At 40.9% G+C, this 23,605-nt stretch overlaps 1 protein-coding gene across 1 annotated transcript in view; it reads right to left on the bottom strand.

The window, feature by feature from the left end:
* The window catches only part of DSCAM (DS cell adhesion molecule), a 498,888-nt gene that overhangs the window by 154,101 nt on the left and 321,182 nt on the right, over window positions 1-23,605 (bottom strand). Inside the window, exons 12-14 of the mRNA XM_059840105.1 lie at window positions 6,606-6,802; window positions 4,004-4,100; window positions 2,531-2,659 (exon numbers count right to left, since the gene is read on the bottom strand). Coding sequence (XP_059696088.1) covers window positions 2,531-2,659; window positions 4,004-4,100; window positions 6,606-6,802 — 423 coding nt within the window. The remainder of the gene's footprint in view (window positions 1-2,530; window positions 2,660-4,003; window positions 4,101-6,605; window positions 6,803-23,605) is intronic.

Here is a 23,605-nt window from a genome sequence, read left to right as displayed (position 1 = left end):
CTGAAGGGAGGAAGTGATGCCTTTAACTCCTCCAGAGCGAGAGTCTCAGGCGGCTCTTCGCATCAGCTCTGGCCAGGGCAGCAGCTGTCGACTGCTCCTCTGTGGGACTCCGTGAGGCAGTAGAGGCCCTGAGCAGGGCAGGCCTGCGACGCCTCGGGCACAGAGGCCGGGCCGGAGTTCGCTCCCTGCTGGCCGCAGAGCGCTGCCGAGGGCTTCCTGCCCGCCGGGCCCGGGGCCAGACGCTGAGGGAGCCGCGCCGCCATTGCTGCTGTCCCGCTGAATCGGCTCCCGCTGGCTTTCTCCCAGCTGGGGTATGAGGAGAGCACGGGAAGGACTCGTGTTTGTGGTGAAAGACTCGTGTTTGTCGGGAAAGACTCGAGTTTGTGGGGAAGACTCATGTTTGTGGGGAAAGACCCTTCCTCACATACCGGCAGTTTTCGGTGTTCCGGCGCTGCCACCCGGTGGCCATCGCTGGTACCGCACCAGCCCCGCGCCCGGCCGGAATCCCCGCGGGTCCCGGGAAAGATTTTGGGAACCCCCAACTCTGCGAAAGCATCGGGGACCCGGGTGTGGCCCCGTCCCACCAGAGCATAAGAAAGCGCAATTTAGCGGAACTGTTCAAAGTTTGTCCCTAAGACTGCCCTAATGACATAAAAAATTTAAAAGGATGGGGAGAGCGGCGCAAACGAGGACCCGTATCCGCGTTCCTGTCTCCAGAGCTCTTGGCTCACCTCCGATGGAAAAGTCTAGAGGCTGCACAGGACTGGTTTCCATGAAGGGGCAGGTCTGAGTGCCAGAGGTACTTGTCTGCACGGACAAGTGGTGTCTCTAAGTACCAAAACATCTTGAAACACCAAGTTCCTGGTATTCATAGTGCTCTGGGATGGAAAATGGACCCTGCAGGACAGGCAACTCCATGCTCCTTCCACTGGAATAACTAATTCCATTGGGGTAATTAATGTATCTTTTGTGTCTGATGGGGTAGACATCAGCCCCATTTAACTTTGAACTCGATCTTAAAGGTCTTCTTATTTTATGATGGATATGTTAGGGCTGCTGAATTCAGCCCATGCGTTCTTTGTGGTCACCTGCACCTTCTCTGAAACAGAGAAGTTTTCCTGCCTGAGCAGCCTCGATGGTGCATCTGATCTAAATTTATTCCTGAGTCCTCAGGAAAGGCAACAGAAAGTGGACGGTTCTCACAAAACACAGTTGTGCAGTTTATAGCTTCACTTTGGTCTTGGTAGGGTGTTCCTTGAATATATAATCTAAATTTTGTTCTACCCCTTTAATACGGAGAAGCTGATAAATTTTCTTAATTCTTCCTCTTTGTTCTGAATTGCCCCAGATACCCCATGCAAGTTCGCCATTAACCATCTTTGGTACTTCATCTTTTCAGTGATATAATAAATGACAAAATTTGTGTGCAAGAATTTTCAAAGATGTGATCTGAGTTTCTCAAAACATTCAGCCTCAGACTTTAAAAACTGACATTTCTGTTGTTTGCAGTAAGCAGAAGATAATCTACCCTTGTTAGGACATGACCTCCAGGATTTATCTTCAGATACAGAAGAAGAAATATTTTCTTTGACACCAATTTTGCTGCCCGCTTCTTTTCCTTTCTCTATTTCTTTAACTTTTATCAATATATTGAGTCCTGATATTTTCATCCAACCCGATGATGCTTCTTTTGCTGTCTTGCTCTTGATTTATCATTCCATATTAGAAATCATTTGTCAATGCAAGTTCGTGGTGACCTCCGCTTAATCTTTGCCTACATTCTGCATTACCACTTGAAAACATCAAACTAAATCTAACAAGGATGTTTTAGAGCTCTGAAATCCCTTCATGTCACTGTGTCAATAGAATGGAAGCACCTCAGTCATCCTGAATGGGGCTATGCTGAGTTACACCATGCTTAAATATTTATTCTTGTATTTCAAAAATACAAGAGATGTTTTAGTGTGAGAAAGGAGTTGATCAGGCAGGAATGACTTTCAAAAGCTTTTCTGGAGTGGGTGGGTGGTTGGAAAGATAGGAAAACAATTGAAAGAGAGCCCAGAAAGTTTTAGGTGTGCATATCCCTTGAATGCCTCCTTGCCCAATGCACATCTCCAAACCTGCAATTCCTGACTTCAGCCTCAGTGGAGAATTTCAACTCCTCATCTTTCCGGTACATTATCAGTCTCTCCTGTACATTATTGATTTCATTTACAAAGCCAGGGCTAAAATGATGACTGATTCAACACTCTTGAAAATATTTTTCCTACTAATGAAAACATCACAAAATTTTTGCCTCAGTAAATCTAGCATGAAGTGGTAAAAGGGGAAAAGCAGCAATTGCGAAATGTACTGTCTTTACCACAAAACACATAAAAAGGACAACAAATGAAGATAAATCTTCCCATGGAAGATTAAACAAACCACAGTAAAAAATTCCATCAGGCAGTTTCAATTTCTGAATTACCTTTTGCAGCACAAACTTGGTGGGGAGTGAGCAGCAAGGGGGATCAGTGAGATTGTTCCTTACCTGACTTGTTCTTGCACTCGATGTCGTAGCCGGTGATGGGGCTGTTGCCATCGAAGCCCATGGTCCACCTGAGCGCGATGCTCCGAGCTCTCACCTCCCGGATCTCTATCTCAGGGGGGTCGGGGGGTTCTGGGCAAACACACACACAGCTCTGCTCAGAACACGCCCCATCCTCTTAACAGGAGGCACAGCAACCAGCATGACAATGGCTCAGCCTTCCTGGCATTTATCTGGGCACTCTTGGGGACCCTGGTGCTGTTAATCACCTGCTGGCACTTTTCAGCTTGGTGTCACTGGTGTAACCTTGAATACTGGCTCCTCTTTAACCTTCTTGGTTGCATTTCCTTAAAATCACTCCAGCTTGGACTATCATCCCAGGAAAGTTATTTTACCTCAAACACCACATTTCCCTGATACTATTATCAGTGATTTTACTCAAAAAGAAGTTGTTGAAATGAGTACTAAACTCCAAAAGTGCTAAATTTGGTGGAGAGAGAGAGAGAGAGAGAGTAAAATTTCTTTCTCTTTGAGTGTGTTTAAAAGTCTTGCTTCAATAACAGAATAATTTGATTCAATCATTCTGAAAGCTCTTTCTGCCTCTAAAGTTAATGTTGTAAATAATCAGCACCTGGACCCATTCTAATGTCCCTTTAAATTGTCGTGGCAGCTTAGAGGAGCAGTGGTGGAACTGGGAACCTGTCCCCAAACTCCACCTGAATTTTTCAATAGGGCTGCCTTAGGCATCCTCTGGAATCTGCTGCTACTTGGAATCAAGGGCAGGGAGAGAGAAATCTGCAAGTTGTAGGAATTTGTTGTGAGCAGGCTCAGAGGCACAGGAGGAACCAGCATCACATGGAGCAGTGGCCCGTGCCTGAGTTCTGCCTGTGCCCTGCATCTCAAATATTGTCACCTCTCCAGGACTTGCTGTTTCTGCCCTGCGGGAGGGGAATCCCAGCCCCAGGCAACATAAATTCCTAGAATTTGGATTGTACAAACTGCTCACGATTTATTTGATTGATTAAACTTGAAATATTTTGCTTTAAGTTCCACAGTAGGTTTAACATTTCTCTAGAGATGAAGTAAGATCACTTTTACTTTATTTCAGACCTGGGTTTGAAGCACATTTGTTCTTTAAAATCAAATGCAACCTGCTCTCCCTCCATCCTCCATATCTACAGTCTTTACTGAAGATACTAGTTTTAAGTATCCTTGGCAATTGTCAACTACTGTATTTAAGAAAAAAATTCTAATTAATTTGTATGGATCTAGAAGGACTCAAGCTTATCTTTTATTTTGATACAAGCTGTGATGCTGGAAAATGAAAGACTGAGAACCTTAATGCAGCTCCTCATTTCTTTGACAGTGAGGAACACATTTAATTAAGAATCAGAACCTCCCTCCCCCCAGCAGATTTCTACTTTTCCTGTCCTACAATAGCTGTGGGTTTTTTCCCTTGTGTTGCCCTCTTCCTACCTTGCACAGTGAGCTGAATTATTCCACGATCCTCCCCATAAGAATTGATGGCGTGGCAGGAAAAGAAGCCAGAATCTTCACGCACAGTTGGCAGAATCTGTAGGAGGTTGGAAAAGAGGTGATGGATTGAACAGCGCACAGAGAAAATAAACCAACAGCTTGTCTGTGAAACACAAGAAAAATCGCTCAGACGGTTTTCCTTGACAGCAATAAATAGATATGGCAGGTTACACACATACAATTGCATAGGAAGGCTTCCAAAATACTGAGATTATCAAAGCCAGCAGCACCTGGGCTGAGGACACAGGCTACCAGCTCAACACGTGTAGTCAGGAGCTGGAGCTCCACCTATTCCTGCAGCTTCTCCTTAGGAACCTTGTTTCCAGTTCCTCACAACTTTGCCAAGCATTTAACTATTGGCTGAAATTTGCCATACAAAATGGTGCCTCCTGCTGCCTCCAAATTTTTCTGGCTATTTCTGAAAATAACTCAAGTGGCTGAAGTCTGTGTGGAGGAAATAAAGGTTCAAACACTGGTGGTGAACCCTGTAGTGTTTAGCATGGTGCCTCATATTAAAGTTTTGTGTGGTCTTTCTTTTCAATTTTTTGTTTAACAGCAAGGAAATTTATATATAATATTTACAAACATGACCATAATGATATTTTTCTACAGGACCAGTGCTTAATTCAAGGTATAAGAAAGAAAGAATTTTTTTTAAACAAGCAGATATTTGAAATACCATTTCCTTCTCATTGTTCAGTGTGCTGCTCTGCAGTTTATTTACGGTGCCCTGTTCAAACTGTGCCCTGAAAACAGACATTCATTTTCTCACAGCATTTTCCTCTGAATTCACCCATTGCAGAAACGGGAGTGAATTTATTTTCATCAGCCCTGACACCATGAAGAGCATTGCCACCATTTTATGTAGGGAATTAAGGAAGCAGATGTATGATACCGTTTGTGGCTGCTTGACAAGTTGCCACATATTAGCTGAGCCATGGAAACTCCACGTGCTCTTTATTCCTCAGCAAAACCCAGGTGATGTGAGCACAACTCCCGATCACCACTGGTTAAGATAAATTAATTAATTTCCCACTTGCTGCAAGGAAATTGGAGAGTTATCATCTGAGATGTGTCAAGCTGTGTTCACATGCACGTGTGGCTGAGCTGAAAAACAAAAATTTCCAGAGCCCAGTTTGAGACATGTAGGGCCTTCCTCCCCCTCCCTCAGAGTCCTGAGCAATAAATAGCCTTTCATGTGTTCATAACAGCTTCCACTGAGTTCAGCTGCAGCCAGGAGGGCTCAGTACTTCTGCACATCAGACCCCAAGGGCTCAGGGCAAGTGCCCAGAAAACAAAGAACACACAATTATCTGCCATCTGTGAAGAGTTTGGTCTCAAAGATCAGCTTTGCACCACACGGTGCCGTTCATTACTCAACCCTAATGCAGCCCCAGCAAAAATCTAAGTCTTGTCTCACTGAGGAAGGGGTCCTGCAGAAAAAATAAAACCTGATTACATCATCATGCAAAAAGCACTGAGCTCTTAGCTTCAGAGACAGCCTTAATCTGCCATTTTCTGCTTTTTTGGGGTATTTTATCTCTCAGAAGTGAAAGGTTTTGTATGTAACACGTGGATGTAGAACACCGTTGCTGTACACTACTGTTTCAGAAAACTCTCCAAGCAGGACTCCAGCCTTGCAAATAGAAATATTGGGTTGGGTATCCAGGGGTTATCTTAATAAAATCAACCTGAATGATGGTAGAGAGGCCTAGGGGTCAAGCCTATAACTAAGTATTATTTGTATCACAAAAATACTAACAGGAACAAAGTCACACATAGAATTTTTTGTTCCTCAGAGAAATCAATGACAAAGGTCCTTCACAGAGAGCAAACCCAGAATTTTACTGGATATCATCCGACACAGGTTTTGGCTGGTAAAGAAAGAAATCTTTCATAAGAGTTACACTAAAATTTAGACAATAACCAGACAGAGAATTAGTTCCTTGGGCCTGATAAATACACTTTTTAAATGTGACTGAAAATGGATAATGAATATTTTGGAGTGAGAAAAAAGAAGAAAGATTCTTTTAGATTTCATAAAGCACATGTAAAACAGCACTTTGAATCCTGACTTAATAAAGTGGTCTCACAAGCCCCACCAAGTGAAAGGAAGGGAGAAGAGCACTTCAAAAAGGCAGCATTTTTTCTCAAACCAGCGTAGTGATTTTGGTGAGGGTAAATGTGACTCACATCAGAACTTGGGGCCAGGTATTTGCCAGAGTTTATCAGCAGTTTGGTCAAACTGATTCAGGGAATGTCATGCTAAGGCATGAGTCACGCTGCTCCTGAGACAGAAAGGATGGAGGATTGAGCCTGGCTCACTCTCTTGCTGCCTCTGGAGTATGGAAAGAGGGAATTTTTCATTAGGGATGGATTGCAGAGGTTTCCTCTCCCTCCTCTGGCTGCCAGCTCTCCCCACCATGCACGGAGCGAGTGCTGGGGCTCTGGTGTTGTCGTGCTGGCCCTGCACCTGGATCAAAACCAAACCAAGCACATCTTGACATATCTGGATGATTTGGGGGCCAGTTTGTTTTCTCACCTGCAGGGTAGAAATCACTTCATCCCCAACTTCCTTGGTGGAAACCAGGTAACGGGACATTTCGGGGTTAATGATCCTGTCTTCCTTCTCCCAGCGGACTATGATGGGTTTCTCTCCATGTGCTGTGCAGCTCATCTCCTTCTTCTGGCCTTGAGTTGCCAGGGTGGTGTTTGGGTAGGAGGTTATCATAGCTGGAACTAGAAACAGACAAAACAAAACAAGGTTGTTCCTCTGTGAGCTGAAGGGTCTGATGATACAAGGTTGGCTCTTCAATCTGTGTCTCACCGAGCTTGTCCATATTTAGCCAGGTCAAAATAAATGTGAAAAAGTATTTTATTTTCATTCCTGTGTTATGAGAACTGATGGGCCTCAAAGAGAACTTAGCAAAAAGGAGTTGGAAATGGACAATAGAGGGTGTGAATCCAAAGGAAGTCTGTCTTCATTTGTTTTGCTGCTCACAGGGCAACTTAATTCAGCATTCAATATTCAACATAATTCAATATTCAATATTCACAGCACATAAAGGGCCTTTAACTAATAAGTGTTCAGATATGTGGACAATGGAGAACTGATAAAAATGTCTGCTTCCTTTTGATGAGCTGCTGTTCTACTGCTGACTGTTACATGTTTTGCCAGTGTGTGTGACAGTAATGATCTATCAAAATGAGGGCTCAATTAAACCAGGAGCTGCACAAAATTAAAAAAAAAGGCTCTGCACCAAGGAGCATACAGACCATGGATGTGTTGAGTGCGTAGCTGAACTGTGCTGAGCTGAAAGTATAATTAAACTGACAATAAACCTAGCTAGATGCGAGTTTTTATTGTACTCAGAAGGTTTTTGCAGAACAGTTTGGACATACCTGTCAACTTTATTAACCATTCTTTTAAAAAGGGCTTAAATTTTAATGTTGAAAAAAGTGCTCTCTTCTTAGCAAGAATAGTCTTAAACCTGAAGTATTTTCATGTTTTGGAATTAAAATTCCCTGCAGAGAGGATGAAAAAAAATCCTTGGGATGTTTTATTGCAAATCCCAAACATCTTTGAAACAGGATGATCTCTTGGGTGTCCTTTGCTGTCCTCCCCTCCCCACATGGTTTGTCCACCAGTGAATGGCACCTGGATTTCTGTCTCTAGAAAGAATCAAAGCTCAGGAGTCTTCCAGTTCAGGCCCAGGAGAAGCTGGAGAGCCCTGGAGAGCACTCAGAGCTGTTCTTTCTGAATGAATCTGTCCACTCTTCTAGAACATAAGAGGCATCAGCCATGAACCCCGTCCCTGAGCTCTTGCCCTCCAGGGCTGCCTCCTGCAGTAGCCCCAGTCCCTTGTTTTTATGCATGAATGGTTGCCTCTTAACAGAACAACTCATTCCTTCCATCTAAGCTTCTCTGGGTCCCTGTTTTAATCAGATGACACTGGCAGAGGATCTGATTTGAGGCCTTCCCAGGCTTTCCCCTCCCAGAGGTTGTGTTTGTTGCCACACAGCAGAATAAAACCCCTTATTTAAATGAATTACTTTAATTGCCAGCCCGTAATGTTAATGCTTGGTGGCATGACCTTTTCACATGCCAGAGCTGTTAATGCTTGGAGATGACAATATGTCAGGATGCAGCCCTCTCAGCTCAAAGGCTTCCTGACCCAAACCAAACCGACCTGGAGATGAACAGGGCCTGTGGAGCTGGGGGTTTGAGTTACCAATGGGATCTGATTCCAGGAGGAACTCTGAGGAATGTCATGTGTGAGGCAGGAGGCTCCACATGCACTAGTGATGAAGTACATCTTTTACTGTTTGGGTATCAGGTACTCATCAGTTTTGTCCAAGAGGAGCATTTGAAGAGAATAAATGATGAATAATTAAAATAGAAAATTAGGATGAGTCTGATTCCGTATTCTAGAGAATGGAAGTAGCCTCAGTTTCATCTGGTGTGTGCCCGTGTACCCACAAGGAGGTTACTTTCAGAAAGTTGTTTTTCTGTGGCCATCTGCTTGTTCCTCCAAGCCCAGAACAACCAGGGCTATGCAAGGTCACAGAATAATTTAGATGGAAATGACCTCCAATACCATGGAAGCCAAGCTGTGCTGATCCCACCGTGTCACCAGCCCAGAGCACTGACTGCCACATCCAGGCCTTCCTTGGACACCTCCAGGGATGGGGACTCCAAACCTCCCTGGGCAGCCCCTTACAATGTCTGAAAACCCATTCAGAGAATAAATTCTTTCTGAATTTCTTCTTGAAATAGTTCATACATCCTTTTATGCATTTTGTTCAGTAGGAGACCCAATTCAAAAGTGCCAGGCTGTTACAGAGTCCACTTTACCATCATTAACTTGTGGCCGCCTCTTTTCTTCTTTCCACAATGTCCCCAGCCTCCCACATGTCCCTTCCTCTGCACATCTCTCTCCCCTCACCACAGCGGGCTCCAGTCCTCTTCACCTGTCCTTCCTTCTTCCTGCTTCAACCTCTTTGGGTTCTCACATGTCCCCTAATCCCTTTACATTTTCCTCTTCCAGCCTCATTTCCTGTCCCTAATTAAATCAGCCAACCCCCCAAGCCACCTGGAGGCTTTTCCCTACAGCTGCAGTTGTTCTTCCCATCAGTATCTCCTCCGTGGAGTTTCTCTGGGGATGGTGAAAACGTTCTGAGCCCACTCAGGAGCTGAGGGGTGAGGGGTTGTGCCTCCCCACCGAGGTACCAGAGCTCCTGTGCAGGTGAGCTCTGCCCTGGCAGGTCCACCTCCTCCTGCTTCACGAGCAGGAGCACGCAGCAAATGGGACATCTGGACTTGGATTGAAATCCCACAGCCATCCAGGAGCCTGTCCCAGACTCTTCTGACTCTCTTCCAGCTCCTGCACTGGGTGACAGTGCCAAACCAAACCCCATGATTCCCTATCTTGCTTTTAAGAACCAGGGCCTTCTTTGCAAAGCTTGTTTCCCCCCTCCTCCCCTCAACAAACTTTCTTAATAAGAGTGGCATAAAAACATGTAAAGAAAGATGACTTTATTTCTCAGATACAGCTTTATCCCTGCTTATCCTTCCCTTCTCCTCACATAATCTTCCACATGGATTCCTTATTGCCATAGCAATGCCTCACAGCTAAATATTTCCCCTTCCTCAAAGCTGATTTTTTACTCTTCACAATTTATCTCCAATGATCCTAAACCATAAGCTCTTCTTTTTATCTTCCTCTGTGTCAAAAGATTTCTGGTAACAAAGCCACATTCCCAAGGATATTTTAGGCAACATTTCTTCATCCTCCAACTATCTTTAATCAAATTACTGATGCAAATAACTGAGATAAATATGCTGGTTCTTTACTGACAAAGTAATCTAGAAAACTGTAAATAAGCAAGCTCAATCTGCACTACATATGCATGAGATATTCTCTTAGGATGTCTTAAAAATAAGTGAAGGCATTTAGAAATATATCATGGTTCAGATGACATATTAAGTGTGGCTGTGCCTTATATCTCTTCAAATGTGCATTATATACAGGCACATAATTATATTTATAGATATTTATGTAAGAAAAATTTTGGAAGGGAAGGGCAAGTTGCTGTGCAGGTTCAAGGAAAGGATATTGCCACGTTCCACAGTTTTGGAGGAGTTTCACCAGGGGACAAATGAATCCAGTTCTGTTTTCTCTGCGGTTCTCCATGGTTTGTCTGAAGCCATGGGATGCTGGGCACAGTTAGAGGTCTGTTGGTCAAAACTGGACAAAGTAGAAGCTACAATTTCTAAATCATGGCAATTTCTATTTTCAAGGTATTCATATCTCTGCCAGCAGCATTAATCCAGGAGTTTTCTCTGTCTAGAGTTGGACTTTGTTTTGGAAAGCTGATTTATTTGCTGCTTTTCACAGGTGAACCCATTGGTTTCCCCTTTCTTCATGGAAACCCAGCAAGAAATATTTTAAATTATTATTATTATTATTATTATTATTATACTAAATATTATTACTATACTAATGCATATCAAAATATTAGATTTTACAATCATATTAATTAGCAATTATGATGGTAACAATAAATTCTTGTTGATATAATGATTGCTTTATAATACTAACAACTTCATTAAAATCAAAGTGCAAAATGCAGTAGTCAGGGTTATCCTTAAGAATTGTGAAAGTGGCTCAGACAAAACAAGAACTTTTTTTTAGTTTTCTCTCTTGAAGAAAACTGAATCTGGGCCTTTCCTAAGATTCAGTAAAAATTACTTAATCTGACTTATTTTTTCTCTGCTACTGCTGAGTGTTTCATCAGGAACTGAGTCCAAATTAAAATGAAAATATTTAATTACTTTGATAAAGACCAATCTCATTATCCAGATTAAAAAGACTATAGGAAGTTGAGTAAAGCTTGTGAAGGGTATCAGAAACTTTTGAATCCTTTTAGAATAAATCTTTATGAATTAATAGAAAACAAAAGGTCACATCAATTTTGAAAATTATATAGAGAGCTGGGGTGGAGGGAGTATTTTTTCTCTCTTTCACCTCATAGATGGGAATAGCCACATTGGAAAAAGCAAATTAAAAATCTGTCTTTTAATTAATCTCAAAATTAAAAATCTGTCTTTCAGTTTGTAATTAAACACTAAATATCCATATGTCATTCAGAGATGATTGTAAGACTAAAGTTCTCAGTATTTTTAAGAATTATGGTCCTTTCCAACCCAAAACCATTCTGGGATTCTCCTGGTCTGGATCTCTGGCCTGGCAGAGTGTTCTCATATTTTGGCTCCATCACTGGATCATGCTGGAACTGGCCAGTTTGGGGAAATATCTGTAACAAATGTTTGCAGATTTATCTTGCAAACATTGAGGAAATATTGAAAAAATGAGCTTAAATTCGAGTTTACCATTGAAGCTAAATCCAGCTGTCCTTTCATTCTGGTCAGCCACAGTGAGAACACTTCTCTCCATCACAAATGGGATTTTCCTACCTCAGAAATTCCCAGCACTCGTCTCTCCATCACAAATGGGATTTTCCTACCTCAGAAATTCCCTTTTCCTCCATCCCCTTTTGCTCAGGCAGAGAAAGCCCATGCAAATACATTACTTATATTTAAGGGAGCCTAGCTGTCACACTTTTATTTGTTGATACATATATTTGTTAGTTTATTTTCAAATTTAGTAGACTTTCAGGAGTCAGCAAGAGCTTTGCAAAAATTTGTAACTTCAGTTTTCCCTTTCTGATAAGAGACATTTGTTTTACTTAAATAACATTTCCCTGGAATTCACATAGTGAAGAAAAGAGAATTTTAAGTCAATAGCATTTCCAAAGCACTTCAATTTAAACTCATAACTCTTTGGTAAAAGTTCAGCCTGTTCAGCAGGTGAAAGTCATGCTCTTAATCCTTATCCTCAGGGGATGTCCGAGATTAGGAAACAAATTCTGTGTCTCAGAGTGTCAAAGAAATATGTAAACACACAAAAAAAATTCCGATTTTTTTGTATACAAGTTATTATACATATATAATAATAATGGGCATATAATTAATGACAGCTTCTTTCTACCAATATTAACTAATTTTCAAAATTAACTTTACATTTTGGACCTACTCGTGTTTGTTTGTTGTGAAAATGTCCTCAGAGACATGTTTTCTTAGCATAAATATCTTAAAACTTCCATTTGAATTATTTAATCATTTAATGAAGGTGATTTTAGAATAGAATATTTTACTGTATTGCTTGGAATCAGTAAAGAATTCACTGTCTATGCAATGCAGCTCTTAGATAGAAACATTCTGGGTGAATTGTGCCAGTATTAATGTGGCATGAATTTCAAATTTAAAAAGACAATGTTTTGAAATTAAAAGCCACTGATGTTCCAGATTAGAAAAAATAATTTCAAACATGTAGACCTGAGAAATTTAAGGAGAGAAGTAAAGATTTGATGGATTTCTATGACAGACTGAATTATTTACTCAGCTTTAGTTTCAGGAGTCTGTAGTGTATAAATTCCAAAAATTCTTTAAGTATATTCCTGAAAATATTTTAAAATAAAATTTGAGAAAGAAAATTACATTTACCCCTAACCTGCCCTGAAAGCAAGACCAGTAGCTTTTTTATATGTTTTTGTGTAAATGAATGCTGGACAAAAGGCAAGAGATTCATCAGCAGTTCTATTAGCAAAATAATATTCTGACAGAAAAGTATAAAAACCAGCACTGCTGTGTAAAAAGAGAGGCATTAAACACAGAAATGGCAACTCCAATGCTTTATAAATTTGCATTTCAAATCCAATAACAGAACAAGAGACTCAGTGCTTTGTAAAAACTGCCTTATTAGGACACCCATATAAAGTAATCTTTGGAGAAAAAAAACTCAAAAGAAATAAATACTGAATGGGAATGAACATGGATTCTGTACATCCTAAAACAGCATTTCAGCCAAGTTACTTTGATTATAAATATTATTCCAACATGTGTTTCCAAGCTTGAACAGGCCTTGTTTGATGCTGAGCTGGAATAAAGTGACAGTGATGTCTTGAGTCCTTGGCAGCTCCACCAGTGCCTCCTGATCTGATTGAGTGTGTCAGGGCAAAGGCTGTGAACATTTAGGGTTCATAACTTATTCACTCAGAAGTGGTTTCAGGTCACATTAAGGAAGAGAAGTTGATTTATTTTGCATGACAACTATGAATTTTAACCAAAAGCCGCATTAATAAAATAAAAAAGGGCTTCTCTCTCAAATCACAAAGGCAATTTTTTTCCTCTTCCTGAGGTCTTTTCTTGAATTAGTTCTGTGTTTGTACAGTGCAAACTGATGCCTTCGGATGATACACAGGAGACCAGCAGCTGCTGCTGTTTCTTGGGCTTTCTTTGACTTTGACATGGCTCTGAAATGAATGTGACTTTCTCTTGCCTTGCCATGCAGCTTCAATTCCCATTTTGTCCAACTGCACTCCCAGTAACCAAGAGGAAGGGAAGGGGGGATGATAAGCTGACAGCTTTGTCCCCTGCAGCAAGCTGTACAGAAAGCCTGTGGAAATTAGTTACAAACTGTGGGAACTCACATGGGGCACTGGGAAATCAGTCTCATCAAAGCTTGGCTAATTGTCAAAACAAAAATTAGTGATTGAAACCCCACCATATTATCACATATGTAATTGTGATTCATGCAGACTTAGACAAAGATCATCTTCCCATGGAAGAAATTTATAGACAATATGTTTTACCATCATTGACATTGTTGGGAAGCCTATAAATTAGCACCAGAAACATGTCTCCATTAATTACAAATTCATTGGACCACTTTCTATTCCAAATCAATTATGATCTTTAATCAGCCTGTTATAAAAGCCAGGCTGGAAGGAGCAGGAATGTTAAATAGTTAAAACTAGCAATACATAATTTTAGATAACTTCTCCAATGCTTTGATCTTAAATTGAATTCAGTCTGCCATCAAGATGGCATCAAGTTTTAATGTGAAATGAGAGGGTTACTGCTATCATAATTGTAAAGCACAGCACTCTAATTTTTGGTGACTTACTGAATGCAAATCAGTTAAAAACAGAAACTGTGGAATCCCATGGGAGAGTAGGGTTTTTTGGGTTTTATTTTTTAAACAAGTTTTTATGCTTTAAACTCTCTATTTGTATCCTTTCATTAAGATCACCTGAACAATTTACAAGTTTAAATGAAACAAAACAAAACAAAAAAAAGGGCAGAAAGTCACTGGAAAGCACAAGCTTTAATCAGGCTTTATTTTATGACCCAGCAGCTCCCATAAGTCTTTTAGATTTTGGAGGCTGTGAAGTGACATGTGTAAATGTCCCTCCCTGGGGAAGAGAAGCAAACACTAATTGGGGTATTGACAGGTTTAAATGAAGCAGAAACACACGAAGAAACTCTGGCTCCAACAGAAATGAGTATTGGGGAGCGGGGCATGCCGGGACATTAATGGTTTTCATTCACTGCTCGCTCATGCAAGTAAATATACTTTTAAGCACAGTGACCTGGGTCTATAACAGCTCAGTTCTGAGCTAAAAAGCCATGAAATGCTATCTGCTGATGTATAAGAAAGAGGGCTCTGGTACAACCAGTCTCCTCTAGCTGTTCAGAGGGAATTATAATTTTATTTCTTTACATAGTTGCAGATAAACCAATAGCATCTGATACTGTGATGGCAGGAACAGACTCTAATGTATTTAAATCAGCAAGACAAAACTCTGTATTTAGCAGCCACTCTCCACATGAGTTTTTTAGCATAACCAATATAAATATATATATTTTCTGCATATTAACACCCACACAGGTGTTGTTGCACTGGGTGAATATTCAAAAGCATTTACCTGGGCACAGGGGCCAAGCATGGTCATAAAACCCATCAGTGGTTCACTACAACTGGTCCTCAGGTGGCTAAAAATTAAAGCCTGTTTCTGTACTGGCCATTGAGGGAACAAAAGAAGGCCTTCCATAGGGCCATTTGTCTTGTTTTAAAGACAACAAACCCCTTCTTATTGATGATAAAAGGACCTCAGGGTGAGCTGATCAGACCTTTGCAACCAACCTGCAGAAGTTCAGCTTAAAGTCAGGGAAATCAAGTGCTAAAATTTGATCTCAAACTCCACATTCTCTTAACTAAGGAGATTCAGAAGGTTAATGAATGCTACAATCCCAGGAAAGACAGGAAAGGAAATTCAACGAGGGAGTAAAAAGATCCTAATAAAAAGCTCTGAAGATATTTATTTTAGTTTTATTTCATTTATCCAGTAAAATTCTGCCCCTTTTTAGACAGACTATCTGGGAATAATAGTTTGGGAATGGTCTGACCACCTTGGTCTGCTTGTTTCTCCAAAACCAAACCTTAATTCTTGATCTATTTTATCTTTTCCTCTACATGGTCTAGTTCTACTTTTACTGCTCAGAGGGAAAGCACATCTCAATAAAAGCAGAAAATTTCCAGAAGAGATGGGAACCATCTTATAAGCTGTACAACCTAGGAAAAGCTAACTAACAAATTAACAAAAATATTTTCAACAATTAATTAAATTAATAATTGATAGATAAATTAAAAAATAATAAATAAAATAGTAATTATTTTTTAAAATTAATAGTTTTTCAATACCTGTCTCATGGAAAGAGGGAATTACCAGCAAAGAGAAACAAAGAGGGCTTTAAGAAGCACAATATTTATAAAGATATAAATGTAATACTTTTTGAGATGCAGTTACCCATAAATTAGAATCACCTCTTACAGCAAATAAAAATCAGAAGGGGAAACTTTCCTCACTTTTATGAAATCAAAAATTAGGAACCTTCCTTGGGAATTTTTTATGTGGTTTTTTACATTCCTTGTTATCGTGTCTTTGCAGCGTTTTATCAAATCTGAATTCTAGGCCTTATGTGCTGAGTATTTTGGGACTGTTTCTCTGAATAGTTAATACTTCCAGACAAAAGCAGAAGCTGAGAATTTGGCTCCAGTGCCCAAACGTCTGAGGCCAGAGGAAGAGCACCCTAATTTGGGCCTGGATTATAGTTATTTTGGCTCTTTCAGAGCTGCCAATGTGCTCATCCAGCTGTGAGCCAGAGAACAGCTGACAAGAAATTTTAAAGCTAAATTTTACAGTGCTGATGTTGACAGTGCTTTGCTGTACAGGGGCCCTAGAGGTTTATCACCTCTATAACTTAGGTCAAGGTATTTTTGTGTTTGCACATGAACAGGCACATGTGTGTGAGTGAATAAAAAAATGGGAAAAAAACTGTAAGTATTTTCCACAAAGGCAAACAAGGAGAATTATTCTATCACCTTCAGAAAAAAAAGGGCAAAGCAATCCTCATTGTCTCCTTCCCTTGACTTTCAACTGTCCCATGCATCCCTCTTTTCAATGTGTTCTTAAATGTTTCTCTTTCTCTGGAGACCATTTTTACCCCTCAGCCAAGGGAGGCACCATAAATACTCGTGTTTGAGGCAGGAGTAAATTATAGCCATCCATCTCCTGGACAGAATGTGGCACAGGGCTGGGGGTCATTTTCCTTCACACGTTACAAGGAGTTCAAAGGACTTGGTTTAGAATTTTTTTTCCCCTTTAAATTGTATTTCAAGGGAATAGAAACTCCCATTACCTCTTGCACGTGCCCAAAAGCAGAGGCCAAAATGGCACTGCTGATAATGTAACCAGCAGAGAAGGAAGAAGAAAGTTGTGTTTGCAAGCAGGGTTTGACATATTGGAGATGACAGATGCTGAGTGTGATAAATGAAGCAGCTGGTTACAAGGGCAATATGAAAATGCTTCTTTGATTTTTTTATTTTTTTAAATCAGGTTGTCAAATGTTTCTTTGTTAATCAGATCCTTGAAATGCAGAAACACAAAAGCTGTGCTTAGGTTTAAGCTTTGTACTGAAATTATTAAATTATCTTCATTTGGCCTTAGGAAGTACAGGAGGTTTAAGGGCTGATTTGGTCATTCTGGGTTTTGTTTTTTTGAGGGTTTTTAGATTATATTTCATTATAGAAAGAAAAATCACAAAGGTATAGTGTGAGTTTATACACTGTATAACAGCCTCATTAGTCACATCCCCAGGGGGATTTTATGTTCAAGTTTTATTGCTTTTTCTATGATACATTTTAGAGTTTCTTGTAAGTTGGTAGAAAGTTTTAGAACCACTCCTGTTGGGGCTTTGGACTTTAGGGAACAACTAATTTCTTTGACCTAAAACTTTTTATGAGAATGTGGTCTCTTTGACAAAAGGCATTTCTCAGAAGGCTTTATTAGCTCAGCATTTAAAAATCAGGCCAACATGCTATGCTCACAACATCTTCAAAATGAAATTTTTGGCAGAAAAGGAGAAAAGAAAAAGCTATGCACATTCATGAGAATTCTCAAAACTGAGCCTTTTTTTCAGCCAAATAATACTGGCAAAATCACCCAAATCCATTCAAGCTAAAAGCACTCTAAGGAACATGGATTTCCTGGTGGTCTGCTGGGAATACATTCCCAACTTTTTAATTCTGTGAGGAACTGAAGCAATAGTTTTTACAAATGAAATATAAAACAAAAGGTTATGGTGATGTTGAATCAAAGGTAGAAACTTCCTTTTTCATTGTGAAGCAAAGTTGTCACTAATTTCTAGTTATCTATTTGTTTCTAGTCAGCTTCTTATTTAATGAGTTTCCCCATGGATGAATTATTCTGTTTTTTGCTAAAAAGAGACTGCTGGAGTGATGGGCAGGATGGTCTTGTGTTGTAGATCCATGCTGCTCCTCCTCTGCAAATAACTGCTCTCACCAACCCCTCTTCTGTAGCTGTAATTAAAAATTTATCATATTACCTAAGACCCTAGAAAAAAATCATCCCAAGATTTAATCTTGAGAAGCTCCTGCATTTCTGCTCTCTTTTAACTGATGAAAAATTTGTCTGTTCTTTGGAATTTAGAATGAAAAATCCCTTGTTGTTGAAGTGCTACACCTTTGTCCCACAGTTTTTCACTGGGAATTCACAGTGGAAAAAGCTGGGAAATTGTTTGACTTTTAAACTTTCCTTACCAGTAAGATAAATTGAAGTAATAACAGCATCAGCAGGATGCCAAACTAATAACTGGATATGAATGTTCTAAAAAGGAAGATGCTGCCACTGTCAAAACAGCTGCAACTACAACTCCAAACTGGTGATGCCTCATGTTTGAGCTTTTCTATTTTTCACATTCTGTGCTGCTTTAGTCTGTGGGTCTCAGCGTCATTATTATGGGATGGTGAGCTCTGTGCACAGAGCAGGGAGACAAAACAATTCCTGCTCCAGCTGGGCACCAAGGACAAATGAGCCAAATCTCAGCCCAGGAGCAGAAACCCCGTGGGCTGGAGAGAGAAAAACAAGCAGGGTGGGAGTGCCTGGGCTAAAGCTGGGCTGGGACAATGAACTGCAAGGTGCAAATGGAGCAGAGCTGATCCCAGGGAGAGACCCCGTGCCCGGCCGTGCATTTTGGGGCCATTTTGGGTCATCTTGGGGGCAGCCCTGGCTGGCTCTGGTGCTGCCCAAGGTGGATCCATGCAGGAGATCCTTGGAATAAATCCCTGCTTTATTCTTTAGCTCTGTTCCAGGTCAGCCTTCTCAAGGCATCACTGGGGCAAACCCAGTGGACTCCCAGCATTTCAACCACTTGTGCAAAGAAAAGGTGATAAAAGCAGATTGTTTCTCCAGCCCAATTTATTTTCTTTTCCTTCTTTTCCCTCCAATAAATGGGTTGTTGATAACATTGAGCAACTTCAGGTCAGCCTGTGCACATCAGGTTTTTTGCCCCCTCAATTCTAGGAAAGAAAATGGGGGACTGTTCAACCAGGCTGCTTTGTCTGAGTTTCCAGATGCAACAATTGTCTAAAAAAGTTTGTTGCATCTTCCTTTAGTATGGAATCCTGCAACTTGAATTACAAAAGTCTATTTTCAGGAGTAACTATTGAGACTCTACTGCATCACAATCATTTAGGCTGGAAAAGACCTCCAATCAAATCTCTAATCTACTGGTTGCCTTATAAAATATGTCAAAATTTTTTAAAAATACACATATAACAAATAGATATCTCCTCTGGATTAATTTATCTGTATTAAAAAAAAAGGAGAAAATTTAAATGGCAAATTCAAGCATTCAAAATTTCAGTAACTGAGACATCCAAGCAGTCTCCAGTGAGACTGCTGTGATCATGTTTGATAATACATTGTTTAATTACACAAACCTTGTTTCCCCACAAGATAAGTTCTTCTTCAGTAGAGGGACTACACAGTGCTCTGGGTTATGAAGTTGGTGAATGATGCTACTTCTGTTTTTGCCTTATTTTTGATCATGCCCTGGATTAGAAAATAGTAAATGAAATGAAAATAATTCTTTTGGCTAGTCCTTGCTGAATGCCACATTGGATACTCTCATTTTACACTTTTTCTGTGGCAAAATTAAGGATATCTAGACTGTGACCTCTCACCTTCTTGGGGAAATGTTGTTTTCCTTCACTTATTTTTAAATGTTCAAGTGGCTTTGCAGAATTGCTGAACACCCCTGAGTGCAACTAAAGTCTTCCTAAAAATATGCCCTGATTGTCTACAGAGTAAATTATTCCTCAGATAATATATGGGGTATGTTGGCTGTGTTTTGAGGTAATTTCATAGATTTAAACTCATACTTCACAAAGGTTTTCTGAGGATAACTTGGAAGCATCCTAAAGTGTGTGCTTCCTGAAATGCTCCTATATTTGTGCTGTGTCCTTGACTCAGTTGCTCTGTGTGAGCAGCATCAACAGAGTGCCTAGAATTGGTCTTAAAAAGAACCAAAGGCTTGTTAAGAAGCTGAACTCTGGTAAACTGTTAAAATATATATATATATATATAAATGCAACCAAATCTGCAGCACTAAAGAAAGGAGAAGCTTTCTCAGCCCTCTGTCAGTTAAATACATTTTTAAAATACTGCTGCTAACAAATAATAATCCTTTGATTTTCCATCCTGAAGATTGCAAAGTTGCTGGCAGCTCCAGTAACTCTTCCAGTTTCTCTTGCCAGCTCTGCCATTCTCTCATAAATCTCACTGGTCTCTTCCACCTCTGTCTCCAGGCTGTTCCTTGCCTCAGATTTTGCCAGAATAAATTCTGGTAATGTCACAAAACATCCCTGCTCCTGCCTGAGAAGGCCCCTGTTGTGGTGTTTAATTAGATGATGTTCTTTGCAGGAATGGAAATTTGAGGCAAAGAGGTGAAAAAAAGGTCACTGGTAATTTATTGTGTGTGCCAGGGCTGAGCGAGCTGGTAACTGCAACTCTCTAAACCTGAATAATGAGTTGTGGAGGAGCATTGGAAGGTTTGGAACTGCAGGTGAAAAAAGAGAGGAATCTGAATCCTTATCTTAATCTTACTGAATCCTCTCAGGAAGTGTAAAACCAGGTCATCTGTCAGGAATTCCCCTGGCATTATTACTGGTAAGGAAAGATAGAATTCAAAAGCAGCCTCTGAGACGCTTTTCTCTTGCTCCTTTGGGATCACTTAGAACCACAAAGTCCAAACATGTAAACTAAGATATTACTTTGGAGACTTTCACCTTTAAATTTTCTAAAATATTTGCATGCCAGCTCTCTTGGGCTTGCTGCAGGAAGGCTGATTGGCTCATATGTACCTTTCATATAAAGGAATATCAGCATCAGGAGCACACGGATTTTGAAATTATCACTGAATTATGGAATGATTTGGGTTGGAAGGGACCTTAAAGATCATCTCATTCCCACCCCCTGCCATGGCAGGGATACCTTCCACTGTCTCAGGCTGCTCCAAGCCCTGTCCAAACCTGGACAGGGTTCCAGGTGCAGCTACAAAATTTCTGGGCAACCTTTTCCAGTGTTTCACCACCCTCACAGGGAAGAATTTCTGCCTAAGATCTAATCTAACCCTGCCATCCAGCAGTTTGAAGCCATTGCCTGGGTCCTGTCCCTGCATCCCCTGGGAATTGTCTCTCTCCAGCTTTCCTGGGGCTCCTCCAGGCCCTGCAAGGCCACCCTGAGCTCAGCCCAAAGCTTCTCCTGTGCAGGTGAGCAATGCCAGCTGTGCCAGCCTTTCCTCCCAGCAGAGCTGCTCCAGCCCTCTGCCCATCCTGGAGCCTCCTCTGGGCTCTCTGCAGCAGCTCCAGCTCCTCCCTGGGCTGGGCCAGGGCTGGGGCAGCTCTGCAGGTGGGAAATCACCTGTGGGGGCACAGGGACAGACTCTTGATGGAGGAGAAATCTGGGGTATCACCCTTTGTCTGCCTTGCTGCTGATGGCTAATTACTAAATTACTAATTACTATGTGACTAAAGCAGTATTCCTGTTGTCATCAGAGCATCTGAAAACAGAGTCCAGTGAGTTACAAAAAGCTCAGCTCTGGAGATGAGGGTACTGATGGGTCTTTGAGGGAGATGTTTACCAGCAGGTTCCACATAACCCTGCAGAGGAGGCAGCCCTGGAGGAGGAAAACTTCTGGCATCTCTGTAACCAGCAGCCCCTTGCTGTCCTGGGGAGAACTGTTCCACCTTTCTGTGCCTGCAGAAACCCGTGGCTCTGGGCAACAATTTTGCACAGCTTCCTTCCAGCAGGGGAATAATCTTGTTTTTCAGTTTGGTGGTGAAAGGAAAACAGAAAAACCCAAAATATAGAGCCTAATAAATCTCCACTTGAGTTCAGGAGGAAAAGTGCAGAAGATGGTAATGCTGCCAAAATCCATGGATGGCAAAAGGGGAGTTCAGTCCTTCTTAGTGAATAGCTCTGCTGTTCTGTCAGCAGCAAAACCCACAGGCTGGCCAAGGGCTTGAAAATATTGCTGCATCATGGAAAGGATGAAAATGAGATTGCTCAAATGAGCCCCCATGACTGATATGCTGTTCCCACAGAGGTCTTGAGCAGCGTTGGCACTGACTTGCACTTCAGCAGGATTTAATTTGTTAAAATAAGAGTTACACTGGCAAGTTTCTTACAGTCTTAATACCCAATCCTCATACAAGCTAAAAGGAGAACTAAACTGTTGGATCTTAAAACGACTAATTCCTTTCTATTTTTCATAAATAAGAGAAAATAAAAATCTCACAAGGTGTTTTATAGTGCCTCTTACTGTGCATATCCTGAATTCATGACTAATGCACTTTAATTCAGTCACAGGATATGCTTTAAACAGTTCAGTGCTGCATGATGTGCTGCACTTGAGATGTTCAAGATCTTAATTATTTGTTCTGTTCAGTATCCCTCACCCAAGAGCTAATGACAAATTCTGTCGTGATGGTATTTTTTATGATACACATAGCTGTGACACATGATAATTTCACAGTCATTTCGAGACACCATGTGGTTTCTTTTGACATTTTGTGACAGGCTGTGTTATCAAGCACAATTGTTTGCACAGGAAACAACTGCAGCACGTGGTCCTTGGGACATTATGTTATCTCCTGATAATGATGTCATTAACATGTGTATACTATAATTAATGACTACAAGAGCGATTCATTTGAGTAAGGCTTATGAATCCATTTCATCTAAAAAGGGAAAGAAAACCTATAATCATTTGGGCTCAGATCCTGAAAGCTACTTACTTGCAACCTGCTGCAGCTACACTGGGTGACCTGTTAATTGAGGCATATTAACCAAGAAGCATTTATTTCTCAGTTATATTACAGAAGCTTGGATTAGAATCATTATCATAATGATTGTTCTAATAGAGATCAGTGAGGGAAACAGGAACCTAGCAGTGCTCCAAACCCCTTTGTCACCCCATCTCCTACCAAGGGGAGCCAGGAAACAATTACAGTTCATCAGTGTGCACGGTGAAATAATGAAGCTGGAGACGTGGAGAGCAAACCTGCTGCAGCTCAGGCTGTCCCCTCCTGCTCCTGCAGCCCCAAGACAAAAAACCACTCTCCTCACATCCCTGTCTGCATGGAAAGCAGGCTGTCACAAAGGCAGTTCAGATGGGAAGCATTTTTATGTAAGAATCACAGAATCCCAGAGTGGTTTTGTTGGAAAGGACCTTAAAGCCCATCCAGTGCCACCCCTGCCATGGACAGGGACACCTCCCACTGTGCCAGGCTGCTCCAAGCCCCAGTGTCCAACCTGGCCTTGGGCACTGCCAGGGATGGGACAGCTTTGCTGGGTACCCTCTGCCAGGGCCTCACCTACCTCACAGTAAAAAAATTTTTTCTAACCTATTTTTCTTTCTAACCTATTTTTCTTTCTAACCTATTTTTCCCTATTTTGAAGCCATTCCCCCTTGTCCTGTATCTCCAGTTCCTGATGAATTGTCCCTCTCTGGCTTCCTCTTAGGTTTTTGCTGCCATATGTTGTTGCCAATATATTTGATGGTTCAATGTCTTGATAAAAGTCCTGTCATGGTTTAGGTGTAATGTCACCACAAACTCAATTCTGCTTCTCACTGCTGAGAGCTTCCCAAGAAAAAAGATATATTCAGACTGCCAAAATTTGCTTTTAAGCCTGATATCCACTCTTCTCCCTTAAAGCTACACAAATTTCACATAGATATTTTTGTGTTATTTGGATTTTTAGAATGTTCTATTT

Source organism: Haemorhous mexicanus, chromosome 2, assembly GCF_027477595.1.
Source record: "Haemorhous mexicanus isolate bHaeMex1 chromosome 2, bHaeMex1.pri, whole genome shotgun sequence".
Taxonomy (NCBI): domain Eukaryota; kingdom Metazoa; phylum Chordata; class Aves; order Passeriformes; family Fringillidae; genus Haemorhous; species Haemorhous mexicanus.
The sequence above is the reverse complement of the archived record's forward strand: the minus strand, read 5'-3'. Positions and strand labels throughout refer to the sequence as shown.